Source organism: Macaca fascicularis, chromosome 8 (genome assembly GCF_037993035.2).
Source record: "Macaca fascicularis isolate 582-1 chromosome 8, T2T-MFA8v1.1".
NCBI classification, from domain to species: Eukaryota; Metazoa; Chordata; class Mammalia; order Primates; family Cercopithecidae; genus Macaca; species Macaca fascicularis.
This window is the reverse complement of record NC_088382.1, coordinates 100,709,338-100,730,199: the sequence shown is the minus strand read 5'-3', so window position 1 is coordinate 100,730,199 and position 20,862 is coordinate 100,709,338. Positions and strand designations below refer to the sequence as shown.

General features: G+C 35.9%; 1 protein-coding gene across 1 annotated transcript in view; it reads left to right on the top strand.

Moving 5' to 3' along the window:
* PIP4P2 (phosphatidylinositol-4,5-bisphosphate 4-phosphatase 2) overlaps window positions 1-20,862 on the top strand; it is a 49,548-nt gene that overhangs the window by 9,828 nt on the left and 18,858 nt on the right. The window contains exons 2-4 of the mRNA XM_005563675.5: window positions 10,024-10,172; window positions 11,169-11,275; window positions 12,906-13,029. Of these exons, the coding sequence (XP_005563732.1) occupies window positions 10,024-10,172; window positions 11,169-11,275; window positions 12,906-13,029 (380 nt within the window). The remainder of the gene's footprint in view (window positions 1-10,023; window positions 10,173-11,168; window positions 11,276-12,905; window positions 13,030-20,862) is intronic.

Here is a 20,862-nt window from a genome sequence, read left to right as displayed (position 1 = left end):
TGGATTTTACAAACTAATATAAAGTTATTTTAAAATTTTGTAACAAAGTTTTTTCCAAGTTTATAGAATTTGGTTGTCATGTTCTAGTTCTCTATATAAAATACCTTGCCAGGTTCAGCAAAAGTCATATTTGGATTTGCTGCCATCCCTTAATGAGGACATAGGTCATTATTAAAACTGTCAGACATCCCTAAATACAAGATGACCTAAGTGGAAACCATAAGGTCTTTTATGACCCAGCTTCAGAAGTCAAATATAATGTCATTTCTGCCATGCTCTATTGGTCAAAGCAGTTACAAATCACCCAGATTCAAGGTACAAAGACTTCACCTCTCAATGGGAGGAGTGCCAAAGAAGTTATGGCTATTTTGTAAAACCACCATAATAAGCTATGTCATAACCATAGAATGAAACGAAAACTCTATATACAGTTATGGAAAGATACACTGTAAAATGAAAAAAATGAGATGAGGAATAGTTTATAAGGCATATTCTCTTGTGTAAAAATGATGGAAGAAATGAGAATATGTATATGTGTATACTACCTGTGCTACACTCAAGGAATACTAAAAGGATACATAATAATAACATAAGTGGAAATCTCTGAAGTAAGACTTGGCAAATGGACATAAGGGTTGGAGTAACAATTCTGAGCATATGCCTTTTTACAATGATTTTAATTTTTGAGCCATGCCAATATATTACTAATAAAAGTTTAATGTGTAATAAAATACAGTAAACTTTGGCTACATTATATTATTGGTATTTGTGAAGTTTGTCTTGGATTAGTACCTCAAACATGTTAACAAAGTCATTTTTTTAGACTGTGTCCCCACATCTCTGTATAGGTCCTTGCAGTTGCATGGGTTTTTTCATCCTGCTTGATTACTCCAGCCTATCAAGATATTAATAGGAAGAATCCTGTTTTGAGATGGAAGATCTATCACTATCTATACACTTTTCCCCAAGACCATACTCATTGCTTCATACACTTATTAGCCATTTATAGTCTTTTCCAAATGAGATCTTTTTTTTTTTTTTTTTTTTTGAGACTGAGTCTTACTCTGTCACCCAGGCTGGAGTGCAATGGTGTGAATGAGATCTACTTTTTACTTCCTATAGGTAGATGAGTAGGAAAGGAATTCTTAAAATTATAACGTTCAAATTCTACACATTTGCTGAGGCTCCTTTCTTTCATGCAGTCTTTTCTAATTTCTGTTGCTGGAATATGTATGTTCCCAAAACAATACCTTACATTTGCACTATCTGTTGTGTGTGTGTGTGTGTGTGTGTGTGTGTGTGTGTGTGTGTTTGAGACAGAGTCTTGCTCTGTTGCCCAGGCAGGAGTGCAGTGGCGCGATCTCGGCTCACTGCAAGCTCCGCCTCCCGGGTTCACGCCATTCTGCTGCCTCAGCCTCCCAAGTAGCTGGGACTACAGGCGCCTGCCACCATGCCCAGCTAATTTTTTGTATTTTTAGTAGAGACGGGGTTTCACCGTGTTAGCCAGGATGGTCTCAATCTCCTGACCTTGTGATCCGCCTGCCTCAGCCTCCCAAAGCACTTGCACTACATATCTTAATACTTATCTATGCACATGATCCCACAGGGAGAGACAAAGAGGGAGATAGGATTCCTGTCTCATCAGGGAGCTCTACTATAGTCCCTTGCCTATGAACTTTTACATTTAGGCACTTAACAAATACTGATTGTGTGAATGAATGATAACCTGAGAAAATAGGGAAGGATGTCATGATGGTGATGATAAAGTCACTTAGGACTGAAAGTTTTACAGGATGCTGGAGGAATGTGGGAACAAAAGACAGAAGTGATCCAGCAGAGCATGGGGTCAGATCTTTTTCCTCATTAGAAACATCCACGTGACAAAGGGAAGAACTCCATGGCTGTAACCCCTGCTTGCTACAGTGGGGGTACCATTTTAATGGTTTAATTCCTAGACGACTTTAGTAGTTTTTTTTTTTTTTTCTTTTTTTGAGACAGAGTCTCGCTCTGTAGCCCAGGCTGGAGGGAGTGCAATGGCACGATCTTGGCTCACTGCAACTTCTGCCTCCCAGGTTCAGTCGATTCTCCTGCCTCAGCCTCCCGAGTAGCTAGGATTACAGGCATGCACCACCGCTCCTGGTTAATTTTTGTATTTTTAGTCGAGACGGGGTTTCATTATGTTGGCCAATCTGGTCTCAAACTGCTGACCTCGTGATCTGTCCACCTCGGCCTTCCAAAGTGCTGGGATTACAGGCATGAGCCACTGCGCCCAGCCGTAATTTCTATATTTTTAAAATAAAATTCCATTAATCCACAGGCTACAGATAAACAGCAGAATTTAAGGGATTTATTCACTAGATATCTCTCAACACCTACCTAAAAAGGTAAATATTGATTCTAAAGATTCTTGACTTTCTCTGGCATTAGAGCTTAGAGCTCATACAGGTTTTTTTTTTGTTTTGTTTTGTTTTGTTTTTTGAGACTGAGTCTTACTCTGTCGCCCAGGCTGGAGTGCAATGGTGTGAATGAGATCTACTTTTTACTTCCTATAAGAGATGTGATAAGGCCACTCATACAGTGGCCTTATCACATCTCTTTAGTTAGAAGCAGCAGTCAAATTTAGATAATAAGTAAGTGGAATGAAGATGTGATAGGTATCACCATGCTTGCACTTTAACATGCTTGCATTTTAACAGGTTTGCATTTTAACAGATTTAAGAGATTTCACCAATCTCTGAAATCTCCCCAGGGATGTGGTGTTGCTTTTGGTATCAGTTCCAGGGACTGCCACTTGGCCATTCCTATATTAACCTATGGACCAGGGAACAAAATTGGCAATTTTACTGGTTGCTAAGAGTATTTGTTCCAATTGTATATTCAGAACTAATAAAATAACTTCAGAGTGGATCCCCATGTCTACAGGGACCACTGTGAGTTGGATCTGGGCTAAGACATCATCTATCACTTGATAGCTGCTTTGAGTCCCTCTGGAATTAGCACTGTTTAACTACCAGTTTCTAGTAATTGCTGAACCATCTGGGTATTTTCTTTTCCCCAGTACACAGTCTCGTAAATAGCCTCAGTTCTCTGTGCAGAAAGTTTGAAGGAAGATTTACAGTACATGCTGAACCCACTTTTGTTGGAAACTGGTTGAAAGATTATGACTCTTTCTTATGGCTACCAAAGTTGGGTTGCTGGTTAAAATACCTAGAGTTTTTTCTAAGATATACAACCAAGCAACATTTTTGCAGGTAACCCATCCATTTCAATTCTAGGCTAATTTCAATTAGCCACTGCCAAAAGTCCTGTGGCTTAAAATATTGTAATATCCACTACTTCTTTTTTGCAATAAATGCACCCACCTGTATTCAGTGTTTAATTGCTGCTATTTGGCCTGATACTCCAGGAGTTCATCATCCCCATTGAAATCAGGCAGCACATCTCAATGGGGTCATCTCATAGTGTAATGTCTGGTCTGCATTGGAGAGAAACCACAGCAGGATGCATGTGCTCCTCTAAATAAGTATTCATTAATGCCTTAGTGAAGGGAGTATGCTCTGGCCCTTCTCAGGGGATGTAGTGAGGTATGAATATGCAGGTTTCATATGATAAATCCACTTCAACATTCCTAACTCCATATGCCTTTGATTGCGTTTTCTGCATTATGCTAGGGATATTCTAGCATCTCAGCCTCATTAAATGTAAGACCAAGTCTCATCAACCAATTAAGTAAATGCTTAAAGCTACTTCTAGCTTTAAAACAAACACTGAATCCAGAAAATCTCGCTCAATTCGTTGTTGTATTTTATTCTCTGTGGTTTAACACCCTTAGGATCCACTTCATAAGTACTCTCCAGGTTTCTGGAAATACATATTATCAAAATGTTGCAATTATTTTATGTAGAAGCTGCACCTCTTACTGAATTAGACTTTGTATTTGCCCTTCTGAAACATGTTGAGATTTGACCTTAGTTATGGATCTTGAGACAACAAGGGGCTTGAGGGTGGATTTTAAGAAGAATGGCCATCCCTTTGTAAGACAACTGCCTCAGGCAAGGGCATTACAGAGTTTTCCAACAAGGGAAGGCTTAGGCACAAGAGGGAAAGATATTTTCCACTTGCAGTGGAGGTTCAGGGTGACTCAGGAGTTTAAGATTTTCAGCTCTGTTTGGGTACAATCAGATGGTCTCATTCCAAGTTTTAGAGTTCCACTTCTTTGCAATCAATGCCCCAGCTTTCGATGAGAAACTTGATAAGGCTGTGGATTTACCTGGTAAGGCTGTGGAATTACTTGATGTTATAATTTTGTAATTTGCAAAATTAATGTTTCTGTTTGACTTCCAGCAATAAATTCTTTGTTTATTAGAAAAAGTGATACTTTTAAGGCTAAGATAGACATTCTCTGGTTCTCTAACCATGACTTGAGCTGAGAATTTAAAGACCAGAGCTTCTCACTTTCTGTCTGTAGAGGCCCAGTGCATTCATAAGGATCCATCCACATCATAGTCCATATAATAATTATTACTACCATAATGCTCAAGTGAAGGAGCCGCAAACAATCAACTACAGGGGATAATCTGATTCATCAGGATGGCACCATGTGTCATAGATTACTACCATCCCAATTCCCATTGGTAAGGAGTTTGGTGTAGCATTTAAGCTCAAGTTCACCAAACCACTTATCCAATTCTATCTTTGAGGAATTGTTTCCTGAGATCACTTCTGATATGAATTTCTATATCAGTCAGGATTGGTCACAAGATAGAAACCACACAATGGAGTTTAATATAAAGAATCATTAACCAAGTATAAAGTTACTAACTAGGTAACTGTAAGGTAAGTATATTACCCTAAGGTATCAAGGAGGTAACAAGAAGCAACTGCCACTACGAGGGCTGAGGGAACAAAGGGAAGAGATTGAACTTATTAAAACTTAGTAACCTAGAGGAGGGGTCCTGCAGAACTGAAATATGACTTCTGAAGAAGCACCGGCCAGCTTGTACTGGTGTCTCTGAACTCTGGAGAAACTGAACTACTTTCTTGGGAAGGAGCACTGGCTATTTGGTGTGGGAGTCTATACAAGGAAACTGGTTCTGGCAAATGTTGAAAACTGTAAACGGCTTCAGTGTTCCCAGGGGAAAGAACTACCACTGCCAAAGTGAAGTAATACTCCTAGGATGATGTTCAGAGAAACAGCAAGCAGATTGGGAGCAAACAGGTAACAAATAGAAGGAATAAGCCCCTTATTCCTCCTCCAGCCTTGCAGCCTCCCAGTATCACCTCCTATTAAGAGCATAACCTGGAGCCAGCTGACAAAACTAAAATGTGGTTTGCAGAGTTCCAGCTCCAGCATCGCAATAGAGAGTAAAGGTGGATTTGGAACTGAGGGTCAGTAACTTGATAACTAGCACATATATTTTCAACCTGTCTTCAGCCAGATGAGTTTTTCCGAGAATGTCATTGTTCTGGGAGAACTTGAGTCTCCTGAAACAGTTTTCTTTGGTTTCAAAGATGGGGAGGAGCAGAAAGTGGTCTTCTTTTGCTGTGTATTGAACTGAACTGGAGAGGTTTGACGCTAAAAGCAGCTAACCCATAGTGGCCAAGCTGTCCCTAAGCTACATTCTGCACAAAGATACTAGGGAAAATGAATCCTTGCAATGAAAATTAGAGGAGAAAAAAGCCAGGCTTTCCTCAAAGGCTGCCCTTTTATACTTTTCTTGCTTCTCTTATAATCGTAAAATATCTCTCATTTTAAGCTGATGTCATTTTCAATTTTGATATAACATCTTTGTCAAGAGCCTGAAGGGCTGCGTATAGAGGATGCTAATGTAGTAAGTGAATTAAACTGCCAAATATTGTCATTGAGGAGACGTACAAAGGAATAATTGAGATAATAAAGGTCAGAGCAATCCAACAAAACAATTCCAATCTTTAAAATACTGGAGGATGTCTCTGAGAAAAAATGAAATACGGATTAATACACCAGAATGAATTAGCAAGACAGAGGGACTGTTTCGCATAAAATACATAAATTAGGTAAATGTTTGTGATGGGAAATGTAATCTGATCACTTGTGGGTTTACAGAATATAATGCTTCCTTTTGAGTGTTTTAGAAAGATCATTATGTATGCCTTGTGATTAATAAACTATCATTCTCTCCCTTTTATGAGTCCGTTTTTCTCTGAAGCTTTTATTGTGAAATGATTCTTCTTTTTAAAACATACTCTAATTTTCCCCACCCCAGTTCTTCCTTCTCCTCTTCCTCTTAATTCTCTTTAACCAAGATTTCATTCTCCAGAAATCTACATTATCAGATGTTTGCTTGTTCCTAGAAAAAATCCCCCATTGTTCCTTAAATCTTTTCCCTATATTAAGTCATTATTTATTAAAGGAGACAGCTGTTATTGTGGAGAGATCTCCAGAAGAGGAGTCAGTTTTTGGCTTTGCTGGAAGTTCTGAAAAACCCTTAAAAAGTCAGAATGTCTGGGTTTGTTTTCTTCTTTGTAAAATAAAGAAATAAAACTTCATAATTCCAAAGATTGTTTGAATTTCTAACATTGTTCTATTCTGGAGCTTTGAGGGAGTTTTTTTAGGATTAAGGACTACTGGCCTAACAAATACTGCTCACATGGAGGAAAAAAGCTTTTTAATTTAGGCAAACCCCATGGAAAAAAATGACTATTGTTTAGATAACAAGTAAGACTCTTCCAAAATGAGGAATTTTTGTGACTTTCAATATCTAATGATCCCAAGTTCTGAGATTACAGTGAACTTTTTAAATGTAGTACAGAAATTTAAAATAGGTAGAATAGTGGTGATCGGTTATTTTAAAGTGAAAATATAGGCATGCTGGTGCACTCCTATATTCCTAGCTACTGAGGAAGCTGAGGAGGAAAGATCACTTAAGCCTAGGAGTTCAAGGCTGTATTGAGCTATGATTATCCTGAAGTGAAAAGAGACAAAATGAATAAATCTAAGTTAATTTAATTATTATAGGTTTAATCTATAATAATCTAATTATTAATTGCTTAAATTAATATCTTAATCTAATTGTTGTAAGTTTACTAACTGGAATCTCCAGAATTACAAGTCCCATATAAGAGGAGATGGAGCTACAAGTAAATGTTTCCTTGAAGTAAAATCTGAGTAATAGGGAAAGGCCAAAAGTACAAGAAATATCTCTGTCTAAATCAGTTGAAGGCCGAAGTAATGGATAGAACATTGAAATGAAAGGCTGGGAAGCACTGTTTATTGTGGCAATTAGGCTGCAGCATCTGTCATTCTATTGATCTGTTGGATTGATTCCATTTATCTGGTGGGCCAGGCCAGTGTCCCCTGACTACTTCACCTCTCTCAGTGCATTATTTGGAAAGGGTAGTCTTCTGTATAAAAGAAGGCCTCGTTTTCCATGAACCTGCACTCCCCTGCTAGGACCTTAGCTCCCCTGCAAGGAGAGTAGGGTTAATATATTAGGTTGGTGCAAAAGTAATTGCGGTTTTTGCCATTTGAAAGTCATAGCAAAAACCGCAGTTACTTTTGCACCAACCTAATACTTGGTGTTATTTTTCCAAGAGAAATAGATATGTCTAATAAATTTTAATGACTCACTGATGTATTAATTCATTCAGCCATTCAATAAACATTTAGTAAGCATAGTCATAGACCAGGCATTATGACAAGCACTGGTGAAGTAGCTGTGGACATACCAGATGTGCCCCTGGCCTTGTGGAGCTTATGGTCTCTCTCATATTAGATTTATAATCCTCACTGGTCATTCTGTCCATGTCCCTCCACTTCCCAAGCCTCCAGAAGAGTAGATTTGAGCATATTTCTGTCATTGAAGGCGGTTTTTTTTTCTTGGCAGATTAAAAATTATGTATTACAAATCTTAGAAGAAAAATTTACAGGGTTTTACTGGCTCTAATACCCTTTTAATGACTGTTAAGATCACCCTCTGAAATTTTCTTAGGAGATTTCTTTGAGCAAAGCTGAGGAGTGTATGGGTTTGTGTCCTTTTATGTAGTGTAGCAATATGTCATCTCCTCCTCTCCCCCAATGCCCTTGTTTTCTTAATAAAACTGTCTTGCATTTAAGTTTCCTTTCTATCGTTCTGTGTAAGATAGAGACCTGGGATTATGAGAGAACTATGTAATGTTACTGTACAACTCAAGGAAAAGGCCAGAGAGGAAGCAATTTTTATTAATAATCCTACTGCAAATAATTATTAAAATAATATTCATTATTATATACCAGGCAGTGTGTCTTGAATTTCTAGTGAGGTACATATTCCTTCCCCGAGAATAATGCCTTCTTTATTGAGATCTGACAGAGTAATCTGCAAATTACAAGACCTTAAGTATATTATTGACTCATTGTTTCTTCAACGTGTTTTTTTCTTCTTGATTAATACATTACAGTTCACTCTGGATCAAGCTCAAATTCTTTTCACGGATTTAAAATTATTTTTATAATTTAAGACATGTACAGCTCCTTTTGAATTTCAGTGTTTGGCAGTGTTCTGTTATAAGCCTCCCAGAAATGTGAGCATATCGTCATTTCAAAGTGGCCTCTTTCAGAGCCTTGGCTGCTGAAGAAATTTGTCTTAGGAATCATTTGAATGAATACCACTTGTTGCTAATCCTTAGCAGTCTGAAAAAAATCCTATATCATAACCCAAGGATCAGGTGGAAATATGTGTGTTTTAAATGTACCAAAATGGTTTATGCTCCAATTCTTTTTAAAATATCACAAAATTTAGAATCTTATACAGTGGATAGAAAACCTCGATTTCAAAAACAGCTCTTATTATGATTAGCTATTGTGATTATATTTTATAGTGTTACAAAAACCTTTTGAGATATCAGTTCTCTTTCGTGATTCCATCATGCATTAGAGTGTGGCCCTTTCTAAATGTCCCAAGACAAAACTTTACGTTGGAAAAGTCTTCTATTCCTTAGTTGAGATGGTTGCAGAAAGGGGTTAGGAGTCCTTTAGAAATCACATTCCAGAGTAGTATATCAGGATTCGTTTTCTCAGACTTTTGCCACAAATACACACTTCTGGTAGATACCTGATTTTGAAAGTGGGCCTCCACCCTTTACTCACTCACTGAGTCAACCTTAGGACTCTTGAAAAAACACTGTGTGTGTGTCTTTGTATTATGGGAATTTTCAAACATACCCAAAAGTAGTGTGAAAATATGACCTTCCATGTCATTATATTCATCAGTTACCAACATTTTGCTACTCTTGTTTCATCTTTTTCCCCATTCTTTTTGTGGTTGTTGTTGTTATGGTTTTTGAAGTTTTTAATCCCACATACTACATTTTTTTACTCATAAACACTTTGGTGCATTTCTTACATTTTTAATGGTAGGTAAATTTTGAGACTAAAAATTGTTATATTTACTTTATTTTTGTTTTGTGTCTGAAATTAGCGTGGTTCCCATTTTTGTTCCATGCTGAGAAGTTTAGTTTTCTTAGGTTCATTTTTGTTTCTTCTTGACTTCCTCCAAAACCTTGTTTTATTCTTGTCATAGCCAGCAGTCATTATACTGGTTCCAGTATAAAGACAGAGCATGACAGCTACATGATTTATATGTATGGATAAGCAATTTTAAAACTTTGCTTTCATCGACCATTTTTATTTCCTGGGAGTCAGATCACTTGTGTAAGATTTTTATTGTAGTCATAAATCACCACTGTCCTATTAGAGGCTGTACAAATTTACTAATAGGAATGGAGTGACATTTTGAGTATAGATTAGTAAAAGGAAACTGGGTTATTGGGATAGACCTAGGCAAACATGATTTAGATTTTATCAGAGTTAAGAATTATTTTACTTGATAAGAGTCTCATGGATGTTTATGCTCTAAAAGTAAGATAAATTGGCTAGCTTTGAAAAATAAATAAAAGAACGTGGGAAAATCTTGATTGTTTCTTCTTTACTTTTATTGCTTCTATACTCAAATCAGCCATAGTAATTTCTCTAAGACTCTGATTCAGTGACTAATATCTTTCCAGCGGAGCTCCCACCTCCATATACAGCCATTGCCAGTCCAGATGCCAGTGGTATTCCAGTAATAAACTGCCGTGTGTGCCAATCACTAATCAATTTGGATGGCAAGCTTCACCAGCATGTGGTTAAGTGCACAGTTTGTAATGAAGCTACGGTAAGTGGAGATTTCCATTAGTAAAAATATAAATTGTTATTTGACATTTTATTCCTAAAGGAAGTACTTTAATAATGTTACTTAAAAGTATATGTGGGCTGGATACAAATATGGTAATCTTTTTTCCTGACTTTTCTTCTCTCTGTCTTTCATCATAGAATACCTCCCTGTGTTTAAAGCTAACCCCATTAAGAGAATTTCATGGTGAATTTAAATATAATGCCTTTTGGCTTTTTACTTTCAAAAACTAGACTGAGCATGACAGTTATGTATAAATACCTTCAATATCTATCCACATCACAACTACATTCATTCTAGTTTTCACTAAAATGAAAATATTGTGTACTAAACTTCATTACAGTCATAAACTTTGTCCTATTTATGTGGAAAATTATTTAAAGTTATTTTATGTCTGTAGGATGTCACTATTGTTTTTCTGGGCTTTTGTGATTATGCATTTCTTATTAGCATCTGTGCCAAAGTGTTTACAAATAGTTTGACATTTTATTCAATTTAGTTAATAGTAATTTAGGAATGTTTAAAATATTGAATAACACCTTTCCTTTTTTTAAAATTGAGCTTTGGGGAGCAACTAAATTTTCAGCAATATTTTTATAGTTTCAAGTAATAAACTGGTAAAGCATACACTGGTTTAGATGAAATACATTTATTTAATAGTTAGGCTTTATATATTAAATTTTGATTTCTTAAAATCTGCAATTAAGTATTAATTTTATCTTTGACGTTTTAATTTTTTCTCTTTAGAAAATTCTAAAAAAAAAGTCAGCCAGGGATTATTGTGTCTTGAAGGACCGCAAAACATGAATACTTGACTTTATATGTCTTGTAGAAAAATCGTAAAATAAAACCTTAACTCACAAAAAGCAATTGTATTTCATTAGTTTTAATGGAATCCTTTCCTTTTTAAACACAAACAAACTTTGACAATCTGTACTTTGGTTAATTGCTGTGTTTGCATTTTCTTCCCTTATCCAGCCAATCAAAAACCCCCCAACAGGGAAGAAATATGTTAGATGCCCTTGTAATTGTCTTCTCATTTGTAAGGACACATCTCGGCGAATAGGATGCCCAAGACCCAACTGGTAAGAGATAAAGATTTATTCATTCATTCATTCATTTGTTCATTCAACAAGTATTTACTAAAGGTTCTTCATGGGCCAAGCTTTGTTCTAGAAAGAGTGTTTGTTTTCAAAGTCATTCCAGAATCTAGATTTTTTTTTTTTGTTAAAGAAATGATAATCTTAGTTTGAACTTAGTCATAGATATTTGTGGGATATAATATTCTTAAATGAGCAATGAATGTTTTATTCGTGTTATGTAAGTACTTAATGCACTATAATAAATCAATGACTTATTGAACTTATTTAAAAATAATGAGGTCAGGCCAGTGGTTCATGCCTGTATTCCTGGCAATTTGGAAGGCTGAGGTGGGAGGATCACCTGAAGCTGGTAGTTTGAGACCAACCTGAACAACATAGTGAGACCCCATCTCTACAAAAAATTAGCCAGGTGTGACAGCATGCACCTATATTCCCAGTTATTTGGGAGACTGAGGCAGTAGTATCACTTGGGCTTAGGGATTAAAGCCTGCAGTGAGCTATGATTGTGCCTCTGCACTCCAGCCTGGGCAACAGAGTGAGACCCCATCTGTCTGTCTCTCTTTTTTTTTTCTTTTTTGACACAGTGTCTCAACGGGAAGTATCTCAAAGAGTTGACTCACTGTGACCTCTACCTTCTGCACTATAGCCTTCCCACTATAGCCTCCACTATAGCTGGGACTACAGGCACACACCACCACTCCCAGCTAATTTTTTGTATCTTTTTTGTAGAAACAGGATTTCACCATGTTGCCCGGGCTGTTCTTGAACTCCTGGGTTCAAGTGATCCCAAAGTGCTGGGATTACAGGCATGAGCCACCATGCCTGGTCCATCTCTTAAAAAAAATAATCAGTTAGTTTACTTTTGATATAATTAATCTTCACCTGCAAGTGTTTTAGTTATTTTTGTGTATCTCACTATATGTTATACTAATCTCTGCTGAATGTGTATGTGCAATAAATTCTGGAATTATTCACCCATGCCCAGTACCATTATGGATGTACCCAGATACAAGTATATAGAGGCCTTACTTGTGTTTTTTTTTTCTGTGATCTCTCTGGCTTTTTGACCATTACATGAATCATGTACAGCCCTATCCAATGATAGACTAGAGAATAGAAATGAAAGGAGGATCCTGTTTGCTTTCTTTTCATCTCTGATTAAATAGGCATCAAGGAATATCACACTGCTCAGAGAAATTTGGTTGTAACATAGCCCTTCGGTGCCTTCATGGCACACAGATTTTTGTTGATGTAGAATATTTTTAACTTAGTCAGTCTTCTACCAAACTCAAGTTGGCTTCCTAGATAGGGAAGGGTAACAACTGTTTTCTGATTTGAACTTATAAAAACTTGGAAATGGCAGTTAAATGGTTGCCATTGATTAGGACCAATGCTATAATATATTGTTCTGTCCCAAGTACAGAAAGACTCATATTTTGCTTTTGAAAAACTGACTATTGCTACTCTCTGTAGTTTTGCCTCCAGCTTGAGATTTCATTCACTTAATTTATAAAACAAGTATAACACATTTCATATTTCTGGCCTTATGTTGCAGGTTTTGCTCTCAATCCATTTGTGGGATAGTGAAGTTGTTTCCTTTCTCTTTTCATAGTAGACGGATAATTAACCTTGGCCCAGTAATGCTTATTTCTGAAGAACAACCAGCTCAACCTGCATTGCCAATCCAACCAGAAGGTACAAGGGTTGTGTGTGGGCACTGTGGAAACACATTCCTGGTAAGTCACTGGACATTTGTTATTAATCTGTAAATATAGGTCATGATCTTACAGATTAGACCACTGGTCATAGTCTTACAGTTTTGTCCAAATGCAAATTAATCAAAATATTAAAATAGAGCCTTATTTAGGCAGACAATCAGAAGTGCAGCTAGGATATAGAGCATCTTCTGTGAACTGGATAAAAGGTACGTGCTCTGATAGGTCCAGTTGCAAAAAGGATCCTCTCTATGTAGGCCAATGAGAAATTGTGCGCAGGCTTATTTCCATGAGCATCTTGGCTTGGTGAGCAGCTGAGTCTTAGCTCTGCTCTCATCTGCTCAGCAGAGGTCAAAGTGCACAGTCTCATGCAGTAGATTTGCTTCATGGCTTCTAGATTCAGGAAAAATTGAATCATAATTTATCAAAAATTTTCTGACTTTTGTAAATTATTCTTGGAGCAAAGGGAGTTAACACTGTTACCCATAATTAGGTAAAACCATTAGATAAAGAATAAGAAAGTATAAGTAATTTGATATGAGCAAAAGTTATAGAAGTTCTGTTTTACTACTTCTAACTTAAACTTAGTTTGATTTTTTTAAAGTTAAATTCATAATTAACTTACCCTGTCAGGAAGGATAAGGACAGGTTTTCTTTTATTGTTCAGCCCATATAGGAGACAAAAGATTTTCTTTAGAACTTGAATATGAAAAATATTTATCAGAGTATACACATGGGAGTCTATAAACAAAAACTCTTGTCACTAAGACATGAATGGGCTTAAGAAAATATAAGTGATTTGCTTTTTATTTGTAATTTTACTTTTATTAAAGAACTTTATGTATATAGTTCTAAATGTCAAATGGGACTGCAGTCTTCTCATTTAGTTGACCCCCAGTTACTGTTCCTAAAATGCTTTCAACTCTTTCAGCTGCTTTATTGATAGTCACTTCTATGTGTTTATTTTTTAATTTTTATTTATTTATTTATTTATTGAGATGAAGTCTCACTCTGTTGCCCAGGCTGGAGTACCGTGGTGTGATCTCAGCTCACTGCAACCCTTGCCTCCCGGGTTCAAGTGATTCTCCTGCCACAGCCTCCCAAATAGCTGGGACTACAGGTGCACACCACCACACCTGGCTACTTTTTGTATTTTTAGTAGAGATGGGGTTACACAAGGTTGGCCAGACTTCTATGTGTTTAAATTGCTTGCTTATCCTTTTTCTATTTGATTAAGCAATTTTAGACATTACCCACTAACTAGTAAACTGCAAGATGAGAACTTAGCACTCATACTGCCCTCCCACTCATATTCCTTTCCTTGCTTTCATACTCCCAAATTGCAACATTTTGTTTAATTAATACTTAGTGCTTACAATTTTTATGATTAGGTAAATTATGTTCACAGATGAACCAAGCAATATGGTACATTTTTCTTGTGTATGGATTTTAACATTTCCTTGGACTTATAAATAATTGCCCCCTCCTTTGGATTTAATTTTCTATGTGTAAATCATTCATTCTTCTCATATTCTTGTATAGAACTATAAAATACCTATTATTATAATTAAATGCATCAAGGAATCTATTATTTAGGCTTCCTGCTACATATTTGTCATCCTTCCCTTCACCATCATCAGGAAAATTCCTTTTACCTCCTTCCTGTGTTGGATCCCATGCCATCCTCACAGTTTTGGTTTATTCCTTCATTTTGGTGGAGCACATTTACTCTGCTTTCTGAGACAAGATGCAGGGAAATATATTTAAACTCTTTTTATCTTAAGTAGTTTTTAATGTGATCTTACATTCACTTTATAATTTGTATAGATATGCAATTCTAGGTTGCCAGTTGTCACCTTTCAGAAACTTAAAGTCTTTGTTCCATTGTTAAATGAGAAGATCAACTGCTATTGTGATACCTGATCCTTTTGATATGACATGTTTTTTCTTCTTTTTCTTTTTCCTCTTTCATTTTCTTCAGTGTTCTGACATTTCATGAGGCTGTGTCTTAGTGAGGGTCTTTTTGAACTCATCATTTGGATATTCAGTGGGCCCTGTTACTGTCCATTCCATTTTTTTGTTTTTAATTTTGTTTTTTAAATATTATTTAGTGGGAAACTTCTTCATTATATCTCCTCATCTTAATTTAAAATTTTAATTTCAGATGATCTAACTTAATTTTTAATTTCTCGAAGCCTTTGTGCTCTGATTTTTTAATAGCATTCCTTTTTCATGATATCTTTGTAAAAAGTAAAGTAGAGGTTCCTCTTCAAAGACTGTCCTCCCTGTCTAATTAGGAGTAAATAGTAACTTTTCTTAGAAGCAAAATTTATTCAAAGACCTCTGCTAACATTCTTAAATATCTGCTAGCCGTAATAAAGAAATCAACGTACTTTATGTTCTTAGCTCCCACAATGTAGCCTAAATATTTGCCCTGGCATGATTATACTGGTCCAAGCAAGCATTAGGTCATAGTCTGTTCCTCTTTTTATTTGAAGGTGTTTTTATCTTTCTCAGCATTCCACAAGTTACTTCCTCCTTCCTTTGTTCTCCTCTGCCTTTGCCTATTTTAAAAAGTTCTTTTTTTTTTTTTTTTTTTTTTTTTTTTTTTTTTTTTTTGAGACGGAGTCTTGCTCTGTCACCCAGGCTGGAGTGCAGTGGCCGGATCTCAGCTCACTGCAAGCTCCGCCTCCCGGGTTCATGCCATTATCCAGCCTCAGCCTCCCGAGTAGCTGGGACTACAGGCGCCCGCCGCCTCGCCCGGCTAGTTTTTTGTATTTCTTAATAGAGACGGGGTTTCACCGTGTTAGCCAGGATGGTCTCGATCTCCTGACCTCGTGATCCGCCCGTCTCGGCCTCCCAAAGTGCTGGGATTACAGGCTTGAGCCACCGCGCCCGGCCTATTTTAAAAAGTTCTAAGTTGCTAGCCAATCAAGACAAATACAGAATGTGAAGTCCCTGTTCCAGCCAATGGAAACCAGACACAGCAGTAAGGTAGACGTGTCAGGTTATAAATGACCCTGTCTTCTTTATTCAGTGTACTCTTGTGGCAAAACTGCTGGCAAGTGTACCCTTTCTGCAGAAAGTGTAAAAATGGCCTTGCTGAGAAATTTAAATTTATGTTTATGGTACCAAAGAACAAGCATTTCAAACATCTTTCTGAAGCTATTAATTATATTTTTTCTGAGGTATTGTTCTTCTTCATGCCTTATCTCTATTTTCTCACTATTTTCTCTATTTGTTTTTCTTTTGATAGAAGTTTTACACAGAAGTTTATATTTGAGAGCAAGTCACTGGAGTTTCTATGTATGCAGGCAGGGGATAGGTGAAAACTTTCTCCTCCTCCTCCTCTCTCTCCTTCTCCCCCTCCTTCCACTCCCCCTTATCTTCTTCCTCCTCCTCCTCCTCCTCTTCTTACTTTGTAAAGTTGTCAGCTATTAGTATCAATTGGTCTTTTTTTCTTTAGGGCAGATTTCTCTGGGGAAGGATCCTCTAATCTCTTGCAGGAGATAGGCCTGAGAGACAGCCTTTTAGGAGCTAAGAGAGGTAATAGGGGTGAAGCTCTTACCCACTTTTCAGACAGTAGACATTAATTGAATTTTAGAGTGACTTTTTGTTCTTGCCGCCTTCTGTGCCCGGTGTTCCTGGTCCACAAGCTCTGTAGTTGAATTTCTCTACAGAATAAATCATTCTTCTCTTAATGTATTGGGGAAGGGTGATTTTCTAGTTTTGTGAGAATTTACAATCAATACTTCTGTGTTTTTCCCAGCTTTATTGGTTTATATTTGACAAACAGAAATTGTATATTTGAGGTGTACAGCCTAATTTTTTGATATACATCTATACTGTGAAATGATTACCACAATCAAGTTAATTAGCATTTTGATTACTCTGTGTGTGTATGTGTGTGTGTGTGTGTGTGTGTGTCTTTGTGGTAAAAACACTAAAGATCTACCTTCTTAGTAAATTTCAAGTATATAATACAATATTGTTAACTATAGTCACTATACTGTACATCAGATCTTCAGAAATTATTCAGCCTGCCTAACTGAGACTTTGTACTCTTTGACTAAAATCTCCCCATTCCTTACCCACCTCAGTGCCTGACAACCACCATTCTACTCTCTGCTTCTATGAATTAAACTATTTTACATTCCACATATAGGCATGATCATGCAATGTTTGTCTTCCTTGTCAGGCTTATTTCACTTAGCGTAGTATCTTCCAGGTTAATATATGTGGTTACAAATGACAAAATTCCCTTCTTTTTAAGGCTAAATAATATTTCGTTGTATGCGTATACCACAATTTCTTTATCCATTCATCTGTCGATGGAGATTTGGTTGTTTCCATATCTTGATTTTTATGAATAATGCTGCAATGAACTTGGGATTGTGATACTCCTACTTTATCCTTACCCCAACCTCTACCTTTAAAAGTATAGGTCAGCAATAGCTGACCTATTCTGGGTCTTTCAGTGTGAAGCAGCCTGCCGTCATTGACTTATCTCTCTGTAGGTAGTCAAGTTTCAACATCCCTTTCACTAAGTGAGTTGCGAAGTCCATCTGCTTTCCATTGTCCAAAAATCTGAAGTCATATTCCATCTTTTTTTATCCTTATGGTATTATACATTTCAAAATTCATTTACTATTATTTTAGTCAGGTTTGAAAAAAATGGAAATGCATGCATTTATTCAATTTACTATATTTAACCAGAATTGCTAGGATTTTTCTGATTTAGTAGGGTAAGTCTCCTTTGTTACATTTATATATTATTGATTAAATCTGTGACTAAGTACATAAATTAGAAAATATACTTGGTCGGGATAGGTAACAACTTTCTTTTTAAAAAATCACTATAGGCTGGGCATGGTGGCTCATGCCTGATATTCCAGTGCTTTGAGAGACCAACATGGGAGGCTTGCTTGAGGCCAGGAGTTTGAGACTAGCCTGGGCAGCACAGAGAGACCCCACCTCTACAAAAAATTTAAAAATTAGCCAGGGGTAGTGGCATGCACCTATAGTCGTAGCTACTCAGGAGATTGAGGTGGGAGGATTACCTGAGCCCACGAGTTGGAGATTGCAGCAAGCTATGTTCATACCACTGCATTCCAGCCTGGGTGATAGAATGAGACCCTCTCTCTAAAATAAATAAACAAAAATCAGTATATACTGATTTAATATAAGCTAACACACTCTATAGTTACCAATAGATATTAAATGAATTAACTAAATTAAATATATAAAGCATATTTGTTATTTTCTTTTTCATATGTGAACAAACTTTTGGAAGTAACACTTTTAAAATCTTCAATATAGATTTGTTTCAACCTACTTCTGGAGATCTCCCTTCCACAGCTACCTTGCATTCTTTCCTGTTATGTTTTATATTCCAAATATTTGCCATGGATAATCCTTGTAGCCACGTTACAAAAGGAATGATTTTATTTATTCAATTATATATATATTGAGTGTGTACCAGGCACTGAGCTAGGTGCTAGGGAAACGGGTGAACAGGAAGCATAGTCTCTGCTTTCATGAAATTTTCTAATCTGATAGGAGACGAATGGATAGCAAAGACACAAGCCTGAAGAAGCACAAGGCTAGAATTTCGGCTTTTATTTTTCAGGAAAGTGATGATGATAGTCAAGAATAGAATAAAGAATTTGAGAGAGAATTGACTGTATTAATAGGGTAGAAAAGGGAATGAGGAAAAAAGAACAATAAAAAAGACAATTGTTATAAAGGTTTATATTTAATTTTTAGAATCATCTGGCAATGAATTCTAGAGAATGCTCTAAATTGAGAGTTTAGATAGATATGTATGTGCCATGGTTTTTATTATTTTAAAAAGTAATTTATACATTTAGATATTTTTCCCTAAGAAGAAAATTACTAAAGTAATGTGCAAGTCAGAGACTTACTTCTAAAGCTGGCTCTTTCAGGGACTAACTTCTAAAGCTGGCTCTTCCTTACTTAACATTCAGTGCAGGCAAGTGAATCATATTATCATATTAGCAGAGTAATTATGATTTGAAACTTTAATTCTTTAGCAAGAAAAGATGTTTTGGATTAAAATACAATATTTAAAGATGATTTCAAAATTTTCTAGAAAATAAAGTTTTTGATGATTAGGGGAACACTGTACACACCTATAGGAGAGGTACTGGTTACTTTTGAGAGTTTTGGATTAATGAGAGATGCTCAGTGTTATGAAGAATACACTGACTACAAAGTTCTTGGAGCCTTATCCTTATTATTATGCTGATCTTGAATAATCTTATATTCTCCATAATATGTTATTTGCCCTTCACACTGTTAATTATTAGGTTAATTCATTTACTCATTTCCTACTTTGTTTTAGACTTAGCTTGCAAGGTTCAAAGCAATTGAAATAAGTTACAAGATACATTAAATTCAATATGATTGAAAATAAAATGTGAAAAAAATCAGGAAAAATAATAAGTAGGGCAGGAAAAAAAAAAACCTGAAGTCATGCATAATATAAGTATGCTAATATTTAGTCTAATACAGTTGATAAAACTAGGCTGAATCTTAGCTGAGTTTTCTAGAGTCAAAGAAAAGAAGAAAATATGACCTGTGACAAAATATTCAAGATATTTTATTGAAAAGATCACATAGGAAATGCTTTTCCTGAAATAATGAGCTCTCTCTCTCCTGCAAGAGAATTCTCTCAAGGATTAAGATAAAAGAACTATTGTGTGTGACAAGGCTTTTATCATTTTAAAAAATTTATACTTAAAAATAATTCAATTTTGATATTTTACCCCCGGAAAAAAACACAATTGCTGAAGTAATATGCAATCTAGAGAATAGCTTCTCTATATTCTCACAGCTTCCTTCTGTTTATAATAATATCTTTTAATATACCAGTGTTATAATGCTGAAGTTAAGTTTTCTAGGAATTCACAATATTTACACTATTCATATCATAGCCTGTCTGGGACCATGGATAAATTTATAAAAGCTAGATTTGTGTCTTCCAAAGTGTATTCAATGGCAAATTCATTTTATAGGTTAGTAACAGGTGTTTGTGAGTAAAGAGTTCCATGTTCATTGGGAATTGCTAGGATTAAAAAATTAAACAGAATTTAAAATAGGATATTCTTTAGCAGTTTTAGCATATACCATTGTATATATTTAAGAGGGAGTTTTTATATTGTATGTCCAAACATTTTTTACCCTCCAAACCATTTTGAGATCATCTCGCCTGAGTGGTGATTTGAAGGGCATTGTTTGAAAAATAATTTCCCAGAAGAATGAATTGACTTATAAAGCCTTTAGCTAGTTCTCCATGAATGCAAAGAAGTTTCTTAACACAGCTGAACAGCAGAGTTTACTATTACTTTTCTGTAGGGCCCATGGTCTCTGTTGCTGATGAAAGGCATATCCAGGTACTTTGTCAATCAACATTGACTGAGGATTGTTGTGCTTTAATAAAAGCGAACACAACTTGGTTCAAAGTTTACCCTGAAGTGGGCCAATTTAGTACCTTCAGGCAGGATCAGATTTTTTTCATTTGTATCTAGGGACAAATGGGTGCCATAGCAGGGGGGGATAACAGTTTTAACTTGAACATATTTCAAAGTGTTACCAGTTGCCTATTGTATCTATGTATCTGTGTATGTATGTATGTATGCATGTATCTATCTATCTATCTATCTATCTATCTATCTATCTATCTATCTATCTCGGTAAGATACTATAAAATTAAATTAGTAGTTTTAAGCAATATAGCTTTTTTTTTTTTTAAACAAATCTTCTAAGATTAGTTCCAAAATATATCTTGGGGAAACTCAATTTATCCATTACATGTTATAGAATAGTTAGAAA